Raw genomic sequence first — 23,283 nt, 5'->3', positions numbered from 1 at the left:
GACTTCCCTGCTTTGGTTAATTATCCCTCTTGAGATCAACAGGAAATAATCAAATACTTGAAGGAAAAAGCTTAAATTCTTCAGAATGTAGATGCCTAGTCCCAAGAAGCTAAAGCTTTAGGAGTTTATTCTACCAATATATGTATAATGCTTGGAAAAATTCTATGCAAGAATTAAAAAGTGCCTCCAGTATGGACCTTCTATTATTGTATCTATAGTATTTTCAATCATTGTATCTATATTAGATACAACTAGAACTTGGAGAAATCCTTGTGGAAAATAGCAAAATGTATTTTTGAGGCACCAAAACTATTCATGAATTCTAGTAGAATTTGGTGAATAGTTTCGGATGGAAAAAACCTAAAAAAAATTGTTGAAACAAAACAATTTCAGAAATGTTGTTCTGAACCAACATTCAGAACACTTTGTTCAGCTGGAAAAATACTCTCTGTTCTTTTGTCAAGAAAAATGGGGGAAGAAAATATAGTTTCGGTTCAAAACAAAACTTTTTGATTTTGTTTTTCAGTTTTTTTGTTTCAGCCACTGAAGGGAAAAATGAATGATTGATTCAGCGTGAAATGAAAAAAAAAAAAAAGGAAATTGTTGCAGGATTTTTGCAAAAGTTAGAAATTAGAACTTGAGATCACAAGCTTGGGGGCACGGAATGTCATTATGAAGGACAACAAAAATGTTTACTTTCATAGAATCATAAAATATCAGGGTTGGAAGGGACCTCAGGAGGTCATCTAGTCCAACCCCTTGCACAAGCAGGACCAATCCCCAACTAAATCATCCCAGCCAGGGCTTTGTCGAACCTGACCTTAAAAACCTCCAAGGAAGGAGATTCCACCACCTCCCTAGGTAACCCAGTCCAGTGCTTCACCATCCTCCTAGTGAAAAGTTTGTCCTAATATCCAACCTAAACCTCCCCCACTGCAACTTGAGACCATTACTCCTTGTTCTGTCATTCAGTACCACTAACAACAGTCTAGATCCATCCTCTTTGGAACCTCCTTTCAGGTAGTTGAAAGCACTTATCAAATCCCCCCTTATTCTTCTCTTCTGCAGACTAAATATCCCAGTTCCCTCAGCCTCTCCTCATAAGTCATGTGCTGCAGCCCCCTAATCATTTTTGTTGCCCTCCGCCAAGTAGTATGGATTACAAAGGAAGGATGATCTGTGCTGGACAAGTGACTGCTGGATAGTTCCCAGTAGTGTTACTTAATAAAGTATGCCTTGTGTCTTGTCATTTTTCCTGTGGTGTCCGGGACAACAACAATCAAAATAAGCTTTCAAAAATATTCATTCTCTCCTATATACTATTCTGATAAATTTGTAAATCCCTAGGCACTGGAAAAAGAATAGCAAGAAAAAACAGAAAAGCACCTGCTTTGCCACAACTGGAATTTTTATTTATTTTTTCCCTGGTTTAATTAAAAGAAGTTTTTCAGAGATCAGATATAAGTTACAGTAAACACAGCAACATTTTCAAAAGGACTAGTTAGTGCAGATCTGTATTTGTTTCCCCAAGGCAGCAGACACCTTCTAAATTAACAGGCAGGACAGTAGCCAAGAAAAAAAATTCTGTTGACTTTTAAATCCACATCTAAATGATTCAGACTTAAAACTAAAATACATTAATACTTCAGGTTGCCAACTTTCTAATTGCACAAAATCGAACACCTTAGCCCTGCCCCTTCCCTGAGGCCCACTCCATCCCCAAGGCCAAGCCCCTGCTCACTACATTCCTCCTCCCTTGGTGGCTCACTCCCCCCCCCCCACCCTCACTGGGCGGGCGCAGGGGGGTGGGGTGGGGGAGGGGTTGAGGGCTCTAACTGGGGCTGCAGGCTCTGGGGTGGGGCCAGAAATGAGGGGTTCATGGTGCAGGAGGGGGCTCTGGGTTGGGGCAGGGAATTGGGGTGAAGGAGGCGGTGAGGGCTCTAGCTGTAGATGTGGGCTCTGGGATGCAGGAGGGGGCTCTAGGCAAGGGGGTGGGGCCAAGGGATTCAGAGTGCAGGACGGATCTGCGGGTTGAGGCAGGTAGTTGGGGTGTGTGGGAGGTTATGGCCTCTGGGGTGGGGCCAGGGATGAGGGGTTTGGGGTGCAGGAGGGAGCTCCAGGTTTGGGGGGGCTCAGGGCTGAGCCAGGGGCTTGGGGCACAGGCTTACCTCGGCAGCTCCCAGTGAGAGGTGCAGTGGGGCTAAGGCAGACTCCCTGCCTGTCCTGACTCCATGCTGCACCCCAGAAGTGGCCAGCAGGTCTGGCTCCTAGGCAGAGGGGCCAGGAGACTGTGCGCGCTGCTCTTGCCTGCAGGCACTGCTCCCCTCAGCTCCCACTGGCCATAGTTCCCAGTTAATGGGAGTGAGGAGCCGGTGTTCGAGGCAGGGACTGCGCATGGAGCCCCGTGGACCGCCCCCTGCCTAAAAGTCACAATATTACAACAACAAAACTTCAAAACCAGACTCCAACTAGAGACTGCTAAATTGGAATTAATTTACAAAATGGACACCATTAAATTAGGCTTGAATAAAGACTGGGAGTAGATGGATCAATACACAAAGTAAAATGATTTCCCCATGTTTATTCCCCTCCCCAGTGTTCCTCACACCTTCTTTCAACTGCTGCAAATGGACCATTTTGATTACCACTAAAAAAAGTTTCTCTCTCTCCTGCTGGTAACAGCTCACCTTAACTGATCACTCTCGTTAAGAGTATGTATGGTAACACCCATTGTTTCATGCTGTGTGTGTGTGTGTGTGTGTGTGTGTGTGTGTGTGTGTGTGTGTGTGTGTGTGTGTGTGTGTGTGTGTGTGTGTGTGTGTGTCTTCCTACTGTATTTTCCACTGCATGCATCCGATGAAGTGGGCTGTAGACCACGAAAGCTTATGCTCAAATAAATTTGTTAGTCTCTAAGGTGCCACAGGTACTCCTGTCCTTTTTGCCAAAATTTGTTAACTTAAACAACATATGACTGTCATCAGTAACCAGCCTTCAGTACAGTTATCTAAAACTTCACTTTTTCTCTCCTTTTTAGTTGCTGCATATTTCAGTTTTATTTAGACTGTTGTCTCTTGTTGTGATCCACCACCACCAAAGCATAAATAATAGGGCAGTCTTGTATGATTAAAAAAATTAAATGCACTGTTAAAACAATAATAGAACATTTATTTAATTTTTTGTTTTCTACATTTTCAAATATATTGATTTCAATTACAACATTGAAAACAGAGTGTACAGTGCTCACTTTATATTTATTTTTATTACAAATATTTGCACTGTAAAAAACAGAAGAATTTGTATTTTTCAATTCACCTAATACAAGTACTGTAGTGCAATCTCTTTATCATGAAAGTTGAACTTACAAATGTAGAATTATGTACAAAAAATAACTGCATTCAAAAACAAAACAATGTAAAACTTTAGAGCCTACAAGCCCACTTAGTCCTACTTCTTGTTCAGCCAATCACTCAGACAAAGAAGTTTGTTTACATTTGCGGAAGACAAGGCTGCCCACTTCTTGTTTACAATGTCACCTGAAAGTCAAAACAGGCATTTGCATGGCATTGTTGTAGCTAATGTTGGGAGATATTTACATGTCAGATGCAGTACAAAGATTTATACGTTCCTTCATGTTTCAGCCACCATTCCAGAGGACATGTATCCATGCTGATGATGGGTTCTACTTGGTAATGATCCAAAGTAGTGCAGATTGACACATGTTCATTTTCATCATCTGAGTCAGATGCCACCTTGTGATGGGATGGACTGTGCCCAAAGGCCCCTGGCTGGGGGCCTTAGAGTTGTGCCACACTCATCCCAGGGAAGGAGCAGTGGAGCGGTCCTCCAGGCAGGCTACAGTGGCTGCAGGGGAAGCAGCCAATCAGGGCCCAGGAGGGCCATATAAAAGGAGATGCAGAGCAGTAGTTAGTTGCTGCTTGGAGCATAAGAAGAAAGGACGGTAGGCCTGCCTGCCTGAAGAGCAGCAGGGCCACGGATGGTTTGCTAGGAGGGATGGGGGGAGGACTGAGGGAGCTCCTGGCTGGTTCCTAGGGCTGAGTAGGGACTGAGCCCGGGTAGGGCAACCTGAAGATAGTGTATCCAGGGAGGAAGCCATACCGGATCTGAACTACTTAAATACCACAGCCGAGGGCAGGCTAGAGAAAGACACCACCTGAGGAGTACTAAGATAGGCCCCGGGGGACCGTATACCAGGAAGGGGTTTGTGCTGGTTAACATGCAGACAGTTTGACTTAGCTGAAGTGCTGTGTCACTGACAAGTCCACCTGAGAACCAGCAAAAGGAGTCACTAGAACTAAATAATGCAAACACACCCAGCTAGATGGGGGCACTAGTGAGAGGTGGGTGCCAACCCTGTTACACATCTACAGAAGGTTGATTTTCTTTTTTGGCGGTTTGGGTTCTGTAGTTTCTGCATCCAAGTGTTGCTCTTTTAAGACTTCTGAAAGCATGCTCCACACCTCATCCCTCAGATATCAGAATGTACTTCAGATTCTTAAACCTTGGTTTGAGTACTGTAGCTATCTTAGAAATCTCACATTGGTACCTTCTTTGTGTTTTGTCAAATCTGTAGTGAAAGTGTTCTTAAATGAACAACATGTGCTGGGTCATCATCCGAGACTGTTATAACATGAAATATATGGCAGAATGCAGGTAAAACAGCAGGAGACATACAAATCTCCCCCAAGGAATTCAGTCACAAATTTAATTAACGCTTTTTTTTTTTTAATGAGCATCATCAGCATGGAAGAATGTCCTCTGGAATGGTGGCCGACACATGAAGAGGTATACGAATGATTAGCATATCTGGCAGGTAAATACCTTGCAATGCCAGCGACAAAAGTGCCATGCAAATACCTGTTCTCACTTTCAGGTGACATTGTAAATAAGAAGCTGGCAGCATTACATCCCGTGAATGTGAACAAACTTGTTCTTTTAGCGTAGCTGAATAAGAAGTAGGACTGAATGGACTTTTAGGCTGTAAAGTTTGTCGTTGTTTTATTTTTGAGTGCAGTTATGTAACCAAAAAATTCCACATTTGTAAGTTGCACTTTCACAAGAAAGAGACTGCACTACAGTACTTGTATGAGGTGAATTGAAAAATACTATTTCTTTTGTTTATCGTTTTTGCAGCGCAAATATTTGTAATAAGAGAAAGTGAGCACTTACACTCCGTATTCGGTGTTGTAATTGAAATGAATATATATAAAGTGGAAAAGCATCCAAAAATATTAATAAATTTCAATTGGTATTCTACTGTTTAACAGTGTGATTAAAACTGTGATTAACTGCAATGAATTTTTTTAACTGCGATTAATTTTTTTGAGTTAATCGCATGAGTTAACTGAAATTAATCGACAGCTCTAATAAATAATGGTACTGAAATCACAACAATCAGATCACCTCAGTGAACCAGGAAGCCAGCATTAAAGAGGTCAAGAAACCACTTTTTTTTAAGAAGTCTGTTGCATGGTTTTGAAATTTAAAAAAAATAATAATAATTATATGCCCAAAATATAAAACAGAATTTTGTTTTTAACAAAACACTATACAGTAAAAAGAGAAAAAAAATGGCACTTATCTCATTCTTTACAGGATGAACTTATTTTCCAGCAGGGTTCCACAATTGATATGAATTCGCTTACAGCATAGTGTATGCTGGAATGTTATATTGTAGTGAGGGCTGAGAATCCCACAGGGGACAAAATACTGAATAATAAAAAGTGTTTACAGGTTTGGGCAATGTGCTAAATGCCCCAATAGCAGTATCTTGGTTACTGGAGTGTGAAGCACATATTGCTTAAGTTAACAAAATCTTAACAATTCTTATTTACAGCTCACCTTTAAAACCTAGTTCAAGCAAAATGTCATTTAAACGTTCATTCCAAGTAGACAGCCAGGTGGCACAGTTGGTTAATGCATTAGCCTTTCAGCTCCTAAACACCTGAGTTTAAACATGGATTAAGTCACAAATGAAATGAATGTAGTGGCCTCATTCAAATCCTTATTTGGATATTATCTATAGCTCAAAATCACCATATAATTAGCATGGCTACTAGTGATCATTTAGGAAGAACAAAGTATTTAAATAACCAAGGTGCTGCAGAGCAGGAGACTGGAGATATTGTGAAGCAGTACAGAGAATTATTCACAACTCCTCCCCATACTAAAATATATTAATAAATTGGCATGGGAAGTATTACAGCCATTCTACACCGTCATTTTTGGAAGTGAGAAAACTGGTGGAGGCAGCAGGAAAGGAACAAAAGGGCTACCACAAAGGTAAGTATAATATTCAATTACTATTATGCACCATATAAATTATAGCTAAATTGTTAGTTGAAAACATTATAAAAATGCTTCCTATTTTGAACTAATGAAACACAGCACCGGTCCACAGACTATTCCTGAGTAAATTATGTGACAAAAAATTTAAAATTCTGCAACTTTTATTGTCAGTAAACAAATGTGGCTCCAGCATAGCAGCGGGGAGCAGAGGCCAGTGGCTGCACTGAGATGGGAGGTCACCCTGAAGACCCCATCTCCATCAGTACAGGGACTCGGCAGTGAGGCTGCACCTGACCCTGACACAATGAAAGGGCTGGACCTGCCCCAGAAACACCCTGGGGCCCTGCCTCTCTGCACCAGGTGTAGGAGGGCAGGTTCCGCCCAGCAGGATCCAAGCGTGGAGTGGCTTACTGGGGGGGGGGGGGGGGGGAATAGGTTTCTGTGTGGGGCACTGTGGGAGATTTGGATGCACAAGGGCTTGTTGGGGGTTCCAGGTGCAGGGGCTATGGGACTCTGCAGGCGATCCAGGTGAAGGTGGTTGGGATTCAGCTGGGAGGGGTCTGGGTGTGGGGAGATGGGACTCAACAGGGGTTCTGGGGTGGGGACTCAGTGGGGGGTGTGGGTGCCGGGGAAGTTGAGCTTGATGGGGTGGGGGTCCAGGTGCAGCTGGCTGGGGATCAGTGGGGTGAGGTCTAGGTATGGGGATAATTGGACGAGTCCAGGTGTAGGAGGGTAGGGCTTTTCAGGGTGAGAGTTCAATGAGCCTGCTTAACAGAGGAGTTCCAGCTGCTGTTGAGGGGACGCCGAATGCCAGGCTTGTGATTCTCCTATCCCCTTTTCTTCTCTACCCTGTCCCCTCAATCCCACCTTTCCCTCCCCCTGCACTATTCCACCCCCTTCTTTCCCCACTGCCTCTTACCCCTACCCCATCACACTCCCTCTCTCATTTCCCCCACCCCTCCTTACCCAGCCCCACTGCAGGCATTCACTGTTCTACAGAAAACAGGAAGACTCCTGCACGCAGAAGGGGAGCATGATTAACACTAGGACGCAAGAGATGGCATTCAGCTGCACAGTCAGTGGAGCCAAAACAGCCTCCTTCAGCTGGGCAGCTCTGCACTTGCAGAAATGAGGGGAGGCAGAGACACACAACCCTGTGTGTGCCCCATGCCTCACTTCTGTTTGGAGGGGAGCAATCCCCCCCAAAACTGCACCTCTGGCCGTGTCCTCTCTTCCCACACACACCCCAGTGAGACTTCTCTGCCATTTTCTGCAGGGAAGCACAGGAATTCTGCAGCGAGGAGGAGGAGGGGCATTTTCTGCAGGTGCACAGTCGCACAGAATTCCCCCAGGAGTAATAGAGAATCAGAGAGCTCAGAGTCTGATGAAAGAGATTCTTCACATGATATGAAGCTATCCTGTCAGTGTGAGTTGCACAACCTCACCACAAGAGAAGCACTTGTTTTGTTCGCTGGTTATTTTAATGCCCCTCACAGGTGAGAGGCCTAATTTAGTTTTTTTTATCTATGACATTTTTGAAACAACAGTGAAAAAAATATTCGCACGGTCTACTCTCTGTGAGACAAGGCAAAACAAGGGAAGATGAGAACATTACTCACCTCGCACAGTAATCAAGGTTCCTCAAGATATGCGTCCCTGTGGGGGCTCCACTTTAGGTGTCGGTGCGCGCCTGCGCCCCTAGCTGAAGATTTAAGGTAGTAGTGCCCGGTTGGGTTGCACATGCACGGTCCCCGTCTCACGCTGTTTCAAGCAGTTAACTGGCTCTGTGTGACCAACCTCCTGTACTTCTCTTCCACAGAGTAAAGTAATAAAATTCCGATGCAGAGGGGAGGGAGGGAGGGTAGTGGAGAACCCACAGGGACATACATCTGAACCTCCTTTACTGCACAAAATGAGCGATGTTCTCTTCTTCTCAAGTGATGTCCCTGTGGGTGCTCCACTTTAGGTGACATCAGAGCAGTGCCCTCCAGTGGAATGGAGGAGGTTCAGAGGTGAAGTCATAGCAGATGAAAGTACAGTATGTTTGAAGAGAGTATTGGAAGATGAACGCTGTTGCAAAGCGTAACGCTGGGCATGTGTGGCTGGAGAGGCCCAGGTTGTGGCCGGAGAGGCCCAGGTTGTGGCCCTACAGCTTTCCATGATAGGAACATTATTAATAAATGCTATGGATACTGATAGGCACTATGGTAGAATGCGTGCAGATCCCTGAAGGGGATTGTCTTTCATGCTGAAGGTAACAATTTTATGCAGTTTGATATCCATTGGATAAACTTTCTTTGGAAATGGCATTACCTTTTGATTGTTCAGTGACTGAAATGAACAATTTTGAAGACTTGAGAAAAGATTTTGTTCTCTTAACATAAAAGGCTATAGCCCTGTAGACATCCAGGGAATGTAATCTGGACTGTTCTTTGTCCACATGCAGTTTAGGAAACAATGTCAGCAAATGTATTGGTTGAGATGAAAGGATGAGACATCTTTAGGTAGGAACTTGTCATGTGGTCTGAGGGATACTTTATCTTTGAAAAACACTGTGTAAGGTGGGTTCTGTGTAAGTTATCCCACCCTTCTGGCAGATGTAATGTCCACTAGGAATGAAACCTTCATGGAAAGATGGAACAAGGGGCTTGCATCCCTGGGCTCAAAGGGAGGGCCAGTGAGGGCGTGGAGGATTAAGTTGAGGTCCCATGGTGGGGTGGGATTCTGAACTTCCGAGTAGAATTGGAGAGGCCCTTAAGAAAATGTTTAGTGAGTCGATGAGTAAAGGTAGAGAATCTGTCTACTTTATGATGGAATGCCATGATGGCCAATAGATGCAAACATATGGAACTCATGGAGATGCCCGTCTGTGTTTCCAACAAGTAGTCTAGAATGAGAGGTAAAGGGGCTGAGAGAGGTGCAGTCTGTTTGTGTAGGCACCATGAGTAGAATCGCCTCCACTTATGTAAGTCAGGTAGTTGTCCTATGACTGTTTAATAAGATGTTCTGTACATCTGTAGAACATGTCATTTGAGAGTCTGAGAACCATGCAGTAACCAAGCTTTGAGATGGAGTAATTGGGGATCCAGATGGATGACATAACCTGCATCCTGCAATAGCAGCCGAGGTAAAAGTGGCAGTGTGTGTGGTGTGTAGACCGCCAAGTGGAGAAGGTAAGGTTACCATGTTTGTTGTGGTTCAGGGACTATTAGGATCACGCTGGATCTGTCTTGTCTGATCTTGTGAAGCACGTGGGGTAAAAAGGGGGTGGAAGGAAAGGTGTATAGTAGGGAAGTGTTCCACTTGATGAGGAAGGCTCTGGAGCAGAATTGGAGGCATCTGGTATTTTGTGCAGTTTGCAAAAAGATCTATCATTGGAAACTCCCACATCCGAAAAACATGTAGGATTACTGGTGTGTTCAGCTCCCACTTGTGGTCCTGATAAAACTTCCTGCTTAGGATATCTGCCATACCATTGTGCTTCATGCACATTGCCAAACATGCATGGCTTCCACACATAGGGAGTGTGATTGCGCTCCCCCTTGTCTGTTTATGTAGAACATACAAATTACACTATCCGTGAGAATCTGTACCATCTTGTCTCTGATTAGCAGTAGGAATGGGAACAAGTGTTCTGAACCACTCACAGCTCTAGTAGGTTTATGTGACGATGGTACTCCGTCATGGAGCACCGGTCTAAATGTGGTTGCAGTTGTGCTCCCCATCCTAGAAGGGAAGCATCTGTGGTGATGGTGACCAACAGTGGGTTCTCTAGGAAGGGCACCCCCCCCACAGATGTTGTCCAGGTTGGTGCACCACAAAAAGAGAATCTTTGATTGCCTCTGGCATGGTGAGGGCGCTTGTTTATACTGTGCTTGTGTGGGACATAATTTGTTCGGAGATAGGCTTGGAGGCACCGTATATGTATTTGGTGTGTCAGACAATAAAGGTCACGGCAGCCATGTGGCATAGAATTTGTAGGCAAGTTCTGGCAGACACTTCTCCGCACAGAGTCCAGTCTGAATTCATCCTTCTTGAACGTGGTTGACCAGAATTATACACAGTATATTCCCTTTATGTCCAGACAAAAAGATTCTCAAATTTAATGATACACATACACTAGTATCTCTTTAGTTCCATTTGTGTGTATGCATTTTAAATATACTTACTGTTCTAAGAGATGCTCATATTTTCCTAAAGCATCCTTTTCAGTCACAACTGCTCTTTCTTTTTCAGCCACAGCATTATCTCTTGCTTCTCTCAAATTTCTGAAGTAAAAAATACAATTATTCTGTCAGCAATATGATATATATGAACAAGAATTTTCATATTAAACAACATTGATTTATATCTACATCTCTTTTTTAAGTCATGATGGACTGGCTCACAAGAGCCATATGCAGGCTAGCTTATTTTGTGAGTAGCTTCCGATACTGAATAGTCGACTCTTTTGTTTGTTACACAAGTCTTAATAATTTGCAATAATTTTCCCATCTCCAATTTCATATACATTTTAACCAATTGTGGACTTACTGGTCTCAAATAGTCTACATCATGGCCACTGATTATATATCTCCTTTTCTCAAAATGCATTTAATACCTCTTTGAAAAACAAACTCTTTTCTGTAATTATATTATTCCATCTAATCTTTTTACTTTTATGCTGGTCAATTAAAAATAACCCCTTCAGCTGCTTTAGAAATTTACAATACTAATTTTCTGAGTTACAAATTTTAATAATTAAGACAACCCAACATACCTCACTTTGGGGCCAACAGAACACAAATTTGTCTGACATGCTCCAAGTTTTGTACAGGAAAACAGACAGATTTATTTAAGAAAATCCAGCCCTTAAAAACTGAATTGAACACAGCACATCTCCTGTGGGACTCCTGTGGACTTTTCAGACCTAGGAATATTACTTCTGTACATACTGTAATGCCAATGTACTTTATATAATTCACATTTAGAACCTAATCTTATAAGGAGATGATTATCTGAATTCCAACTGCAGGATTAGATTTTCATTCATGTATAGAAATGACACACAACAATTATGTAAAGAATGTTAAACATTGCAAAGTCAAGAATTCAAAGTTGGAAAAGAATTAAGGTTGCCTGTGTCTCTGAGGTTGGGTGATATTATCCAATTTTATATCTAGGGAACAGAAGCACAGAGAGATTAAGATAAAAAGTCTATATTAATTTTGGGTGCCCAATTTGAGTAGCCTAGGACCCTGATTTTCAGAGCACGTAGCATTATACAGTACTTTGTATGTTCAAAGAACAACTCCCCATTGACCTCAGTTGCAACTATAGGTGTTCTGGCAATCAGAAGCAGGTATCTTAGACTGGGTAGCCATAAAATAAGGAACACAATTAGTGACCATCGGTGAAAAGTTTCGTTTATGTGACTTGACTAGCATCCCCACCCTACCCTGGACTCTTCTCCCCACTCTCAGACTCCTTGCCCAGCCAGTTCCATCCACCCCTGGGATTCTCATTCAATCTAGCTCAGAGTTTGTTTCTGTCCCTGCAGTAGTTTAGAATAGCCTCAGGAATGCGCTGAGCCTTACTTGTCCCCCAGCCAGGAATCATCCTTCTTTCCCCCTTCCCATTCCAAGTTACCTCTTAGACCCCTTACACTTCTGTTCTGAAAGATAAGAGACCAAAACGGAAGAATGAGAACAAGGAGCTAGTATTGCATAAGGTTAAGGCAGACCAAAAGATACCCAAAGGATAGAATAAAATCTCAAAGAGGAGCTCAAACACCAATCCTATGTCTAAAAAAGAGGACATTGTTAAGGTCCAAATTCCTTAGACTCAGAAGGACAAAATGACACACAAAGACTTTAGTGGCCCTCAGATGCATTGGGGCCAATTCTATGAACCCTTGGTTCTGAGGGCTGACTAACTCAAACAAGAGATGTAACACCGAAGCCTGAGACACTATAAATAGGGAAAGGTTTACTGCTGAGAAAGACAGAGAAGGAAGACAGAAAGAACCTAAGTAGTACTTGAAACAGCAGTGACACCACAGGCTTCCCTAGACATTGAGATAAGCATCTAGATTTGAATTGGCTGCCAGCTCTGGTAAAGCTTAGGACTAATGAACTCACTGTCACCAGCTTCCTTCTACATAGAGAATCTGCTCAGCACCAACACAGTTCCTGAGCTGTGCTTCTTGGATCTTTGAAGCCAAGTGGAATTGGAACTTCAACCCTTCTTAGCATAACATGCTTAAAAAAGATGTGGGGAAAAAAAGACCTTCCTACTATGTGATTTTGATGTTGGGGCAGTTTAAAGACTCCCTCAGTACTAATCTTGATGGAACTTTTGCTTTGGACTAGGCAAGAAGTTCCTTAAGTACTCCTCCCACACATAGAGTTTTAAGAAGCCCTTCCTCCCTTTCAAAGTAATGTAGACTTACTATCAGCCTGGACCGTGCCCCCCATACCTAATCACCTGAGGCATAGCACATGGTCATCAGCATCTGACTATGTAGTGTCACACTATCCATACATCTTAAAGTTGGTTTTGCTGGCAACAGTCATGGTACTGACCAGGGTGAATAAAATCAATGATTTAAAAAAAAATAAATAAAATAAATTGTTTTTTCTTTTAAATTGGATTTTTTTTTGATAAAAAGCTTTTGAGGAAAAAAGCTATCCAAAGATAGTTTTAATTAAGATATATTATAGCTCAAAGAGATCTCATTATGGCATAGGAATTATACATTCTAATTCTATAGTATGGGACAATATTATTCATGTAATGGTTAAGAAAAGTTTGCCAATGAGTTCCAATAGTTCATGGATTAAGGACCTAATTTTATGGGGTTCCAGGGACTCCTGTATGGATTATTTAGGTTAATCTTCTGCGCTCAGTCTAGAAGATACCATCAGAGATGCTTAGTTTTGCAGTTCTCAAACTGTGGATTTGTGTCTCCAGAGATAACAAGCTTGTAACAACAACAACATTTTTAAATAATAATATATAGAGGTGAGAAATAACAGATCTCAACCCTATTGTCCCCTGCAAATTTGTGTACACAGACTCAATCCCTCTAAAAGTGGCAAAGTTTCAAAAAGTTCAGTGAATAGAAGATTGTGGGGGTGGAATAGATCTGGATAAGGAAAAGAAGTCTGGTGATAAATATGAGAACGGAGGGACAGGCAGTAGAAACAAAAGTGAAACTGTTTGAGCAGCATATTCCAGAAGTCTTGAGGTCTTTCTGAGTGTAGCCTTCATTGATTTGAGATCTACCATATCATTCTCTCACTAGAAGGGCAAACCTATAATGGCAGCAGGCTGTAAAAGAGAGCCAGTTTGGGAATAAGAACTATTCAAGAAATATAGGTTTTCTGATGACGTTTTAAAGAAAGTCACACCAGTGAACGGGTGGAAGTCACTTAATCACTTGGATTCAGCGATTGTTGAAGTAATCTCACTTTAACCGCAGTAGCTTCTTCTGCCAGTGCAGAAAGATTATTTTCTTCCTTTGGACTAATTCATTCAAAATTGAGAAAATCGTTTGGGGACTCGAAAAAACAGGAATGCTTATTTTCTTTTCCATTTTAGGAACAAACAGGAAAATAAAGGTGACTGAATTAACTGCAGAAGCCAATATTTTAAGTTTCTCATGTTGACCTGGCTAACATAGTTGATTTAATTTTTTAAAAAATATTTCTTTTAACTATTTAGTTAAAAACAATTTTAACAAAACAAATCTGATTTTTAAAAACTTGAACGTTTAACTAAATTCATATGCTTGTTTTGTTAAACTATTATATGTTTGCTGTTGAAGAAAAAAAAAACTAGAATACATAACATCGTTGTTTTAATTACATAAAACAATTTAAAATATCTGTTTGGTGATGTGCTCCAACTAATACAGCATGGCAAGAAAATCCTCCAAATATTAATGATTTACCCTGTTGAACTGGAGATAGTTCACCTCCCAATGACTTCACAATATCTGCTTCAATTACCTTTCGTAAATGAAATAACCAATCATTTCATTTTCTGATATAGTTGTAAAACTAATCTGAAAAGTTTCAAATAAGTCACTTAAAAATGTATAGTGTGTACCTTCTAAAAATGAAACTTACATCCATCTCTGATTTGTGAAGAATATGTATTAATGTTATAACTACCAACAAGAATGCACTTTTATGTAGAAATCCATGATTAAATCAATTTGATTTAAATCAATTTGATTTAAATCAAAATCCACCCTGGTACTGATATGACACAAAATTATGAGTTTATACCTCATACCTGTCTACAACAGAACAACAACAAGAGTCAAAGAATGCAGGGAACAATAATATAGCAGGATAAAGTCTAAGAAGAAACCTGTGAAAGTACAAATTAACAATACTCTAATACCTATATCCTCCCACTCCCAAAATAGACCCCCCTCGAAACTGAAACCCGACCTCTGCGGGCCCAGAGTCAAGGGCACCACCTAAGGCATGGAAGAGGCAGAGTGGTCCCTCACATGTTGCGCTCCACTAGCAGGTTCATGCTCAGTCATATGAGCAGGCAATGGCCCTCTGTACTTCTTCCTGTGCTTTTTGCGAGGCACCAGCAACTGCGAGAAATGCCGGGTCTCTGCACATGAGGAAGTCTTCAGTGCTGGGGAGTGATGATGCCGAGGATCTCTGATCTCTGAGTCCTTCCCTGTGCCAGGACCTCCCTGATTGAAGCCAGTGCGCTATACACTGATGCTGAAGTACCCAGTGCCAGATCCATGGGAATCGACTCCGGACTGTAGCTGCAGGCCGCTTTGATGAGTAGAAGTTTCAGCCTGTGGTCCCTTTCCTTCTCGGTCCTGGGTGGAATCCTCTGCAAATTTTGCACTTGTCAGTCTGGCGAGATTCCCCCAGGCACTTCAAGCAGAATGTGTGTGGGTCAACTTGGCATCAGTGTTTTGGCAGATCCCACACTGCTCAAAACCCCTGGGACTGAAGGCATGCCCTGGCCCTGGGAAAGGGAAGGAAACGGGGAAGAGAACCCAGGCAAACAAGGGGATTCAAAAAACTACACTACACTAGACTATTAACTATTTAAACTATTCACAGGTAAAAATTAAGAGTCCACTAGGGGATCGTTCAAGAACAGAGAAGAGGAGAATACGCCAACGACCATCACTGGTGGTAAGGAGAAACTGGAGAGGCAGCAGGTCAGCAGGGCCCTATAAGCAGTGCCACGAAGGCGCGACTCCAGGGGGTACCTGAGCTGACCCCACAGGTACCGCTAAGGGAAAAACCTTCCAGCAACTTTGCATGCAGCACACACAACACCTACTTGGAATCAACATGAGCAAGCACTCAAAGAAGCATGTTTCTGTTTATCAGGAGAGATGACAAAGTATCAATCTGATCCTCAAAGGACATTCCATTAGTATTTTCCTTGAAAGGTGATTGCCTCCATTTTTTTGAAAGAATCACCTCTTAGTTGTCACGCATGTGCCACTATTCTTGAGGAGGCAATGGTGTCAGCAGTGCCAGTCATCTCTGCACGAGTGGCTCTGGAAGGCAGCAGTGCCTGACATAGGCCAGTCCTGGGAAAGCTCTCAGTGCTGTGGAGGTGTCTCTGTACTATGAGGTGCAACAGTTTTAGTGTATTTAACGGATCCAAAACTACTGACATGTTGGTTTTGGCAGCACCGTCTTCACTGACTCCTGAATATAGGACATAATAGTTGAAGGTGTTCCTACATAAGGGGTTTTCCAGGCAGGTGGAGATTTTGGCAAAGGAAGCCCGCTAGGTTCTCTGCAGTAAATCACAAGAGTTATGTTGTTGGTTCTGAGGGATCCCATGCACCTCAAACATGTTCTGGATTGGTATCAGTGACAAATACTGCTACACAGAGTCAAGCTGCACTCATAGCCAAAACCACAGATGGCAGTCCTCCATCATAAGGGGAATTACACAGTGCACACCAGTGAGGTGTCAAAATCATTTGTCACCAGAATGTATATCGACAAGAGTGGATGCCAAGGACTTCACTGACCTGGGTAGGAGTTCAAGAGGCGATATGTCAGTGGAGTAGGAGAATAAAGCCTCCTCTTTTTTCTCCCTGGGCTCCTCTTGTAAAGCAGAATGCTTTCTTTTTTCCTTCCTCTTCCCTGGAACAAGTTTACAAGGAGATCTGGAAACAGTGTCAATTGTAATAGCACAAGGGTAATTTTCAGTGCTGACAACAATGCCATCTAGACTGTGGTGCCAGAGCCCTCTATTTTGATGAAGCCTGTGATGCTGAATGGCAGAACAATCCCAGTAGATGTCTGTCTCAGGCTAATTGATTTCAGGCTGATTTCAAGGCTGAGGTGGCAGTGTTCATTCCTCAGGTCTCTTTAAAAAAGTTGTCAGCACAGAGGCAGATCTCAAAACTCCTGAAGGTGCATGTAAAGGAGTGGGACCAGGGCTCGACCCTCCCGGAGGGGTGGAGGGGAGCCACACTGGCTAGCTACACGCGGTCGGACCAGGCAGGTCCTGGAGCAACAACACAAAGGTCCAAAGTTCTGGCCCCGGGTTCAGGGTCAAGCTACAATGAGTCAAGGGGGGAGCTCAGGCCCCTTGCTTCTGGGCCAAGCAACAATGCAAAGTCAATGGGGAGCTCAGGCCCTTTGCTTCAGGGCTGAGCACCAATACAGAGTCAATTGGGAGCTCAGGCCCTTTGCTTCAGGGCATGAGCACCAATACGAGTCAATGGGGGCCCCGCCCTAAGGCCGGGCGGGGCACCAATGCAGAGTCACTAGGCTCAGACCCTTTTGATTCAGGGCGGAGCAAACAATCTAGAAGCCCAGGCCCTTGGGCAGGGCGGGGCAACCAGCAGTTCAGGTGTATAAAGCCCAGGCCCTGGCTCAGGGTGGGCAACAAGCAGTTTAGGGCTCAGGCCCTTCAGCAGGGCCAAGAAACAAATAGTCTTAATGGCCTCCTCAGGCCAGGGAGAGGGGGAGTCTGCCACCCTTGGGAGGGTGGCAGGGGGAACCAGGCACTCCCACTCCACTGCGTTCCAACCCGGGCACCTAGGAGCAGCTATCACCGCTGACGGTCAGTGGAGATCCTGACCGAAACACTGACATAGGCTCAGGTACGTCTGCAGCCTGACTGGGGTCGGCTGCCCCCGGGCTACTTCTAATTTTCCCCTCCGGGCCTACCTGGTCCGTGGCGTCAGCCCCCGGGAAGTCCAACAGCATGGGCTCCTCGCGGCCAGGGCTGAGTGGTAGGTCAGCAGCTCCTCCGGGAAATCCGGCCAGGCTTGCTCCGGGGGTTCCTCAGGGTAACAGCAGGGACGGGAAGGTTCCGGCAGCTCCTCCGAGTAGCGGACACGGGGAAGCTCCGGCGGCTCCTCCCAGTAATGGGCGCGGGGAAGCTCTGGCCAGTCAGGGTGACTGCCCTGGGTCCCAGCAGCTCCCCAGTCACAAGCTCTCTGCGGCAGTCTGCTCCCGGCGGTGGGCTGGGCTCCAACTGAGCTCTGACAGCCGGCTTTTGTGCTTCCGGGTCGCCACCTGACCCTCTGATGGGCGGGCTCACCGCTCCTTAGCCCCGCCCACTCAGGCATCCGGTGGGGCGCGCCCTCTCCTGGGCAGGAGCGGAGCCACACCGACTCGCTACAGTGCATTAGGACAATCTGGATGAAGGCTTAGAGAAGTCAAGTGCTCCTGCAGTCTTAACTGTTGTCCTTTGTCATTCAAGGAGTGAAGATATGACAAATTGTGCACTGAGTTAGGTGAGCTTCTCCCAGGCACACTACACAAGCCTCTGCCGGTGTGCGGGTCTCAGTAAAGATAGCTAAACAGGTCACAAACCTTTTGAACCCGCTGTGGTGTTCGGGACCCAACACAGCCTTGGCAATAACCCAAGGCAAGTGCCCCCAACTACTTTAACTGTACTAAAACTACAGTAACATTAAGAAGAGGACAGGCTAACTAGCTAGTGGACACAAGAAAAAAGTTCCAGTTAGCTCTCTGTGATAATGATGAAGGAGATAGAGGTGGTAGTGAGAGAGTACTTTTTTGTGTAAACTGGACTTATGTTGTCATCCTAGCATGAGAGTACTCCTGCGTCTTCCTGCTCCCCAGCAGCAAACTTTGGGCTTTTTTAATATAGTTCCACAGTTCAATGTTGAGGCTGTAGAATTCTCATAAGTGAGAATGCACAGTAACCATCAAAGGATTTTTATAATGGGGCAAAACAATATTTTTTTTCTAATCTTATTTTTGGAAACAAAGAAACAAAAATTCAATCTGAAGACCACACCAAATGGTTCAAGCATGGCAACGTGATAAATAACTGGAAATGGTCCTCATAATGGCAAGTGTCTATTTTAACTGCAAGTGTCACCACCTGCACTGCTTAGAACAACTTCAACTGAGTTTGTATCCAGTTAGAAAGTGAGATGGTTGGATCCAAACACAGGCTGTGTGTACACACGGTTAAAACTATTTTGCCCAAACCACTGCCTAGGCTGGCACAGGGCTGTCTTCTAGCAACTGACTTAGTACATTATTTCTGAAGTGTAAATGGTACCCTCCTAAAGAACCATCATAGGGGGAGACCTATAAGAGACTACCAATTAATAATGGCTAGGTAGTGGACCAGTAATAGCTGTTGATGTTTATTTAAAATAAAAATATAACATACATAAACATTTTTGATTATATATTGTTTGCACTGATAAAAACAACAGTGTGATATATGTAAAAATATGGTGGTCGCTTTGTTGTAACTGTGTCAGTGTCAGAAACTGATTACAAATAATTTGTACTAGTAATGGGCAGATTCTTAGCTTGTACCTGCAAATACACTTACCAGTCCTCCTGATCACAGATTATAGTCAACATAAGACTGGATAGGTTTGTGCAATAATTACTATTACTATGACCTCTTACTATTGGCTGATCACTTTGGCAGAGAAAGTGCCAAAAATCCTAGTGTCATAGGTCCCAACCTTTAAATGCCTAAAGACTTAGATAGTGCTTGACATTATGCACATAAGGAGTTCCACTGAATTCAAATGGGACTACCAACATGCAAGGTATGTCAAGCAGGAATATCAGCCTTTGCAAGATTGGGGTCACAGTATGTTCTGGTGAAACATAATAGTATAATGAATTGGAGATCTACTCTTCTCTTAGATCATAAGTTTAAACCATATCAAACTTGATTTCTTAAAAAAAAAAAAAAAAAAAGCCCATGACTCATTTCCCACCTTCCTCATTCCTCTCAGTTCAGTCCCTCCTACTCTCAGATACCAAGGCTTGCTTCCACAACAGCTACAAAGCATCATATATAAAGAGACTACCTGACACATATGTACTTTATATATACTAATTTAACTATAATATAAATGACAGCAGCACAAAACACAAACCACTAATGCTAAAGTAGAAGCAAAGTTTTGCTTTTGCTAACAATTGACTCTTTTTAATACTACAATTGTCAGCAGTTATTTAAGAGAAAGCAAAAAATAAAACTGCACTTTTATTGTAAGGATGTAATTTCATATGAAAAAACTTTCTTGTAATGTCTAAGTTTATTCAATAATGGCTTAACATTAAGTCCAATTTTCTGCATTGTGACCATTCCCCCCAATAAAAGTGACAACATGACTCACAAATAACAAGAACGCAAACACAATATGACATGATAATGTATACCTTAATTATGTTATGCCTGAAGTGTTTGTTTTTTTAAAATAATGTTTACCTACCTGTTTTCACGCTCATACATCTCCTTTGAGGTGCTTCGAAGCTGTTCAATTTCTTGATTTGTTTTCAATCTAATTTGCTCCAATTCATCACGCAATTTGTTTTCATATTCTGTTTTATAATGGTCTCTGAAAATTAAACAAATCATCATAATTTACAGGTATTTAATAGACAAATAGTTACACCTTCTGGATCACATTATTATTCACTTTGCCATAAATCTCCAAGGAGCTCTTACTCTGTATCAATACAACTGTGGGTTTCTTTCTTTAAAATGTGTGATCTATGCAACTTACTTAAGAGTAGCATCTGCTCCTTTCTTGACAGAAGTACTGGCCTCAGTTATTAGTGACTCACTTAAAACTAATTGTTAGTAATGTGTGTGCTTCAGTAGCTCATTGGTTAAAAAAGTCAGGTATCATATAGGTGGGGTCTGCTGCAATAACTGAGCCTACAGATTTATCCCACTTTGGAGCCTAACTGTGGAAAAGTGGATAAAAGTTTATAAAGTGCAAAAAGAAACAGTTACTAACTTGTCCTGTAACTGTTGTTCTTTGAGATGTGTTGCACGTATCCATTCCATTTCAGGTGTGCTAAGTGCACTGTTGTTGGAGGTTTTTTCCTCAGTGGTACCCATTGGGGCAGTGCATCTGCCCTCTGCTGCCTCACACAGCTGCATGGTGGTACAAAGGGCAGAGCCACCCCTAGCCTTCCTCAGTTTCTTCTTACCAGATACACTTTGACAGAGACAGAGGAAGGAGATGGGGTTTTTATAGAATGGACATGTGTAACACATCTCAAAGAACAACAGTTACTGAACAGATTAGTAACCATTTCCTCTTCTTCAAGTGGCTGCACATGTTCATTCCACACAAGCAGTTTGATTGGAGGTGGATAAAGACTGAAGGACCACACATCCAAATACGGTGTTATCTCTAGATTGTTGAGAAATGGCATGAGACACAAAGCTATGGACTGAAGACCAAGTTGCCACTTTGCAAATCTCCAGAATAGGCACTTGAGACAGAAAGGCTGCAGAGGCTGCCTGAGATGTGGTTGAATGTGCAAGCACTCTATTTGGCAGCATCACAGCCACTAAATCATAGCATAATAAATACAAGATGAGATCCAGCAATAAGATCTTATGAGAAAAGACTCAAGGCCCTTTATTCTGTCTGCAATTGCCAGGAAAAGCTGTGACAAAGACCTAAACAGTTAGTTGTGTCCAGGTAAAAATCTCAAGCCATTTTAACATTCAATGTGTGTAGTGTTTCCTCATCCCTATGATTATGAGTCTTAGAAAAGAAAGTTGATAAATAAAGCCTGATCAAAGTGAAAATAAGACACCATCTTGGTAAGGTACTTCAGGTGGGTTTAGGTAAGCCTTGTCTTTGTAGAATACCATATATAGTGGTCTTGAAACTAGAGCTCATACCTCATTCACTCTTCTGGCCGAGGTGACTGCAACTAACAGACTACCTTCATGGAAAGATGGAGTAACAAACAGGCAGCCAGCAGCTCAATGGATGACCCGTTAGCTTTGCTAACACCAGGTTTAAATCCCAATGGGGAATTGGAACCGCTACTTGCAGATGTAAATGATCTAAACCTTTAGAAATCTGATCATCACAGGGTTGGAAAAAAGGGAACAGTTTTCAACTGGCAGGTGGAAAGCTGAGTTAGTTGTCAGGTGGATCTTGACAGAACTAATAGCAAGGTCCTGTTGCTTTAGATAGACCAGATAGTCTAACACAGGGTGGATTGGACCCTAGCCCAGATAAATGGTTTTCTGCTGGGACCAGATGTAGAACCTCTGACATTTCACCAGGGAAGTATACCCAATAAAAGGTTTTCTACTAATTAAAAGCATCTCTTGAACCTCATTTGAACAAATTTCCTCCTGAGAAGTTAGACCCAGAATATTCAGGCTGTCAGGGGGAGGACCCGCCATTTGGGGTGGAGGAGACGACCATGATTCTTAGAGATCAGGTCTGGTTCAACGATAGTGTCTACAGAGCTCAGTTCAAAAGGTTCAGCAGAATGTAAAACGAATGCTGTCAAGGCCAGACTGGAGCTATGAGTATGACTCAATCATGGTCTTCCTTGATTTTTACCAATGCTCATGGAAGAAGTGGAACTGGAGGAAATGCATACAGGTACTTGTCTTCCCATGGCAACAGGAGAAACCCTGGGCTATGACCTGCCCGAGAGCAAAACTGATGACACTTCCTGTTGACTTTTGTTGTATTTGGGGAATCTCCCACTGTTAGAAAGTAAATCTGGCCACATCTGGGTAGAGACAACACTTGTGGTGACTGGAGAAAGATCAACTTGATGGGTCTGCCAGTTTGTTCTGAACACTTGGAAGGTGAGAGGCTTTGAAACAGATTGAGTTGGCAATGCAAAAATCCCAGAGCTTCATCGCCTTTTGGCAGAGCAGGCGATCAGGCGCTCCTTGTCAGTTCAAATAGAACTGGTTGCTATATTATCTGAAACTATGAGTAGATTTCATCACTTGATCTGAGGCTGGAAGACTTGACAAGCTCATTTGATGGTCCACAATTCTTTCATGATTGTATGCAAAATTATATCCTGGGCGGACCATAAGACTTGTGTTTTGCAGGACTCCAGGAGAGCTCTCCAATCAAGGGCCGAAGTGTCCATAACTAGGGTAAAAGTTGGCTGAGGAGGAGCAAATGGAACCCCCACACACATATGTTTAAAGAGCCTGTCCACCAGTGCAGAGAGACTAGTGCATGCAAACCACCATGCATATAGGATGATGAATGAGCAAGTACACTGAAGCTGTCCAAGCATGCAGCTTCCTGCAACAGAGCTTGGCATGTTCAATTATGTAAGTGCAAGAGGCCATATGCCTCAGAAGCTTGAAGCAATTTTGTATTGTCATGGTAGGATGGGCCTTCAGGTTTAAAAAGCTTTTCCCAGATGATACTGGCATTGAAAGTGGGAATTGAAGACCCTGGCTTCCACAGAGTCCAGACTGTTCCTATAAACTCTATCTTTTGTACATGAGACAGGACTGACTTTTCTGCATCAATGAGCAACCCTAGGGCATCAAAGGTGGACTGCATGACAGTCATGCTGGACAGCACCTGAGCCTCAGACCAGCCAGTCATCAAGGTAGGGAAACCTCTGAATTCCTGATTTTCTGAGGATGGCTGCCACCATTGCCGTATGTGTTGTGAATACACATGGGGCTGCTGACAGCCCAAATGATAAGACTCCAGACTGT

The 23,283-nt window shown here is 43.1% G+C and overlaps 1 protein-coding gene across 1 annotated transcript in view; it reads right to left on the bottom strand.

Annotated features, from left to right (window-relative positions):
- The window catches only part of PIBF1 (progesterone immunomodulatory binding factor 1), a 195,693-nt gene that overhangs the window by 127,974 nt on the left and 44,436 nt on the right, over positions 1–23,283 (bottom strand). The window contains 2 exon segments of the mRNA XM_030566449.1: positions 10,476–10,574; positions 20,033–20,158. Coding sequence (XP_030422309.1) covers positions 10,476–10,574; positions 20,033–20,158 — 225 coding nt within the window.

Source organism: Gopherus evgoodei, chromosome 1 (genome assembly GCF_007399415.2).
Source record: "Gopherus evgoodei ecotype Sinaloan lineage chromosome 1, rGopEvg1_v1.p, whole genome shotgun sequence".
Taxonomy (NCBI): Eukaryota; Metazoa; Chordata; order Testudines; family Testudinidae; genus Gopherus; species Gopherus evgoodei.
The sequence above is the reverse complement of the archived record's forward strand: the minus strand, read 5'-3'. Positions and strand labels throughout refer to the sequence as shown.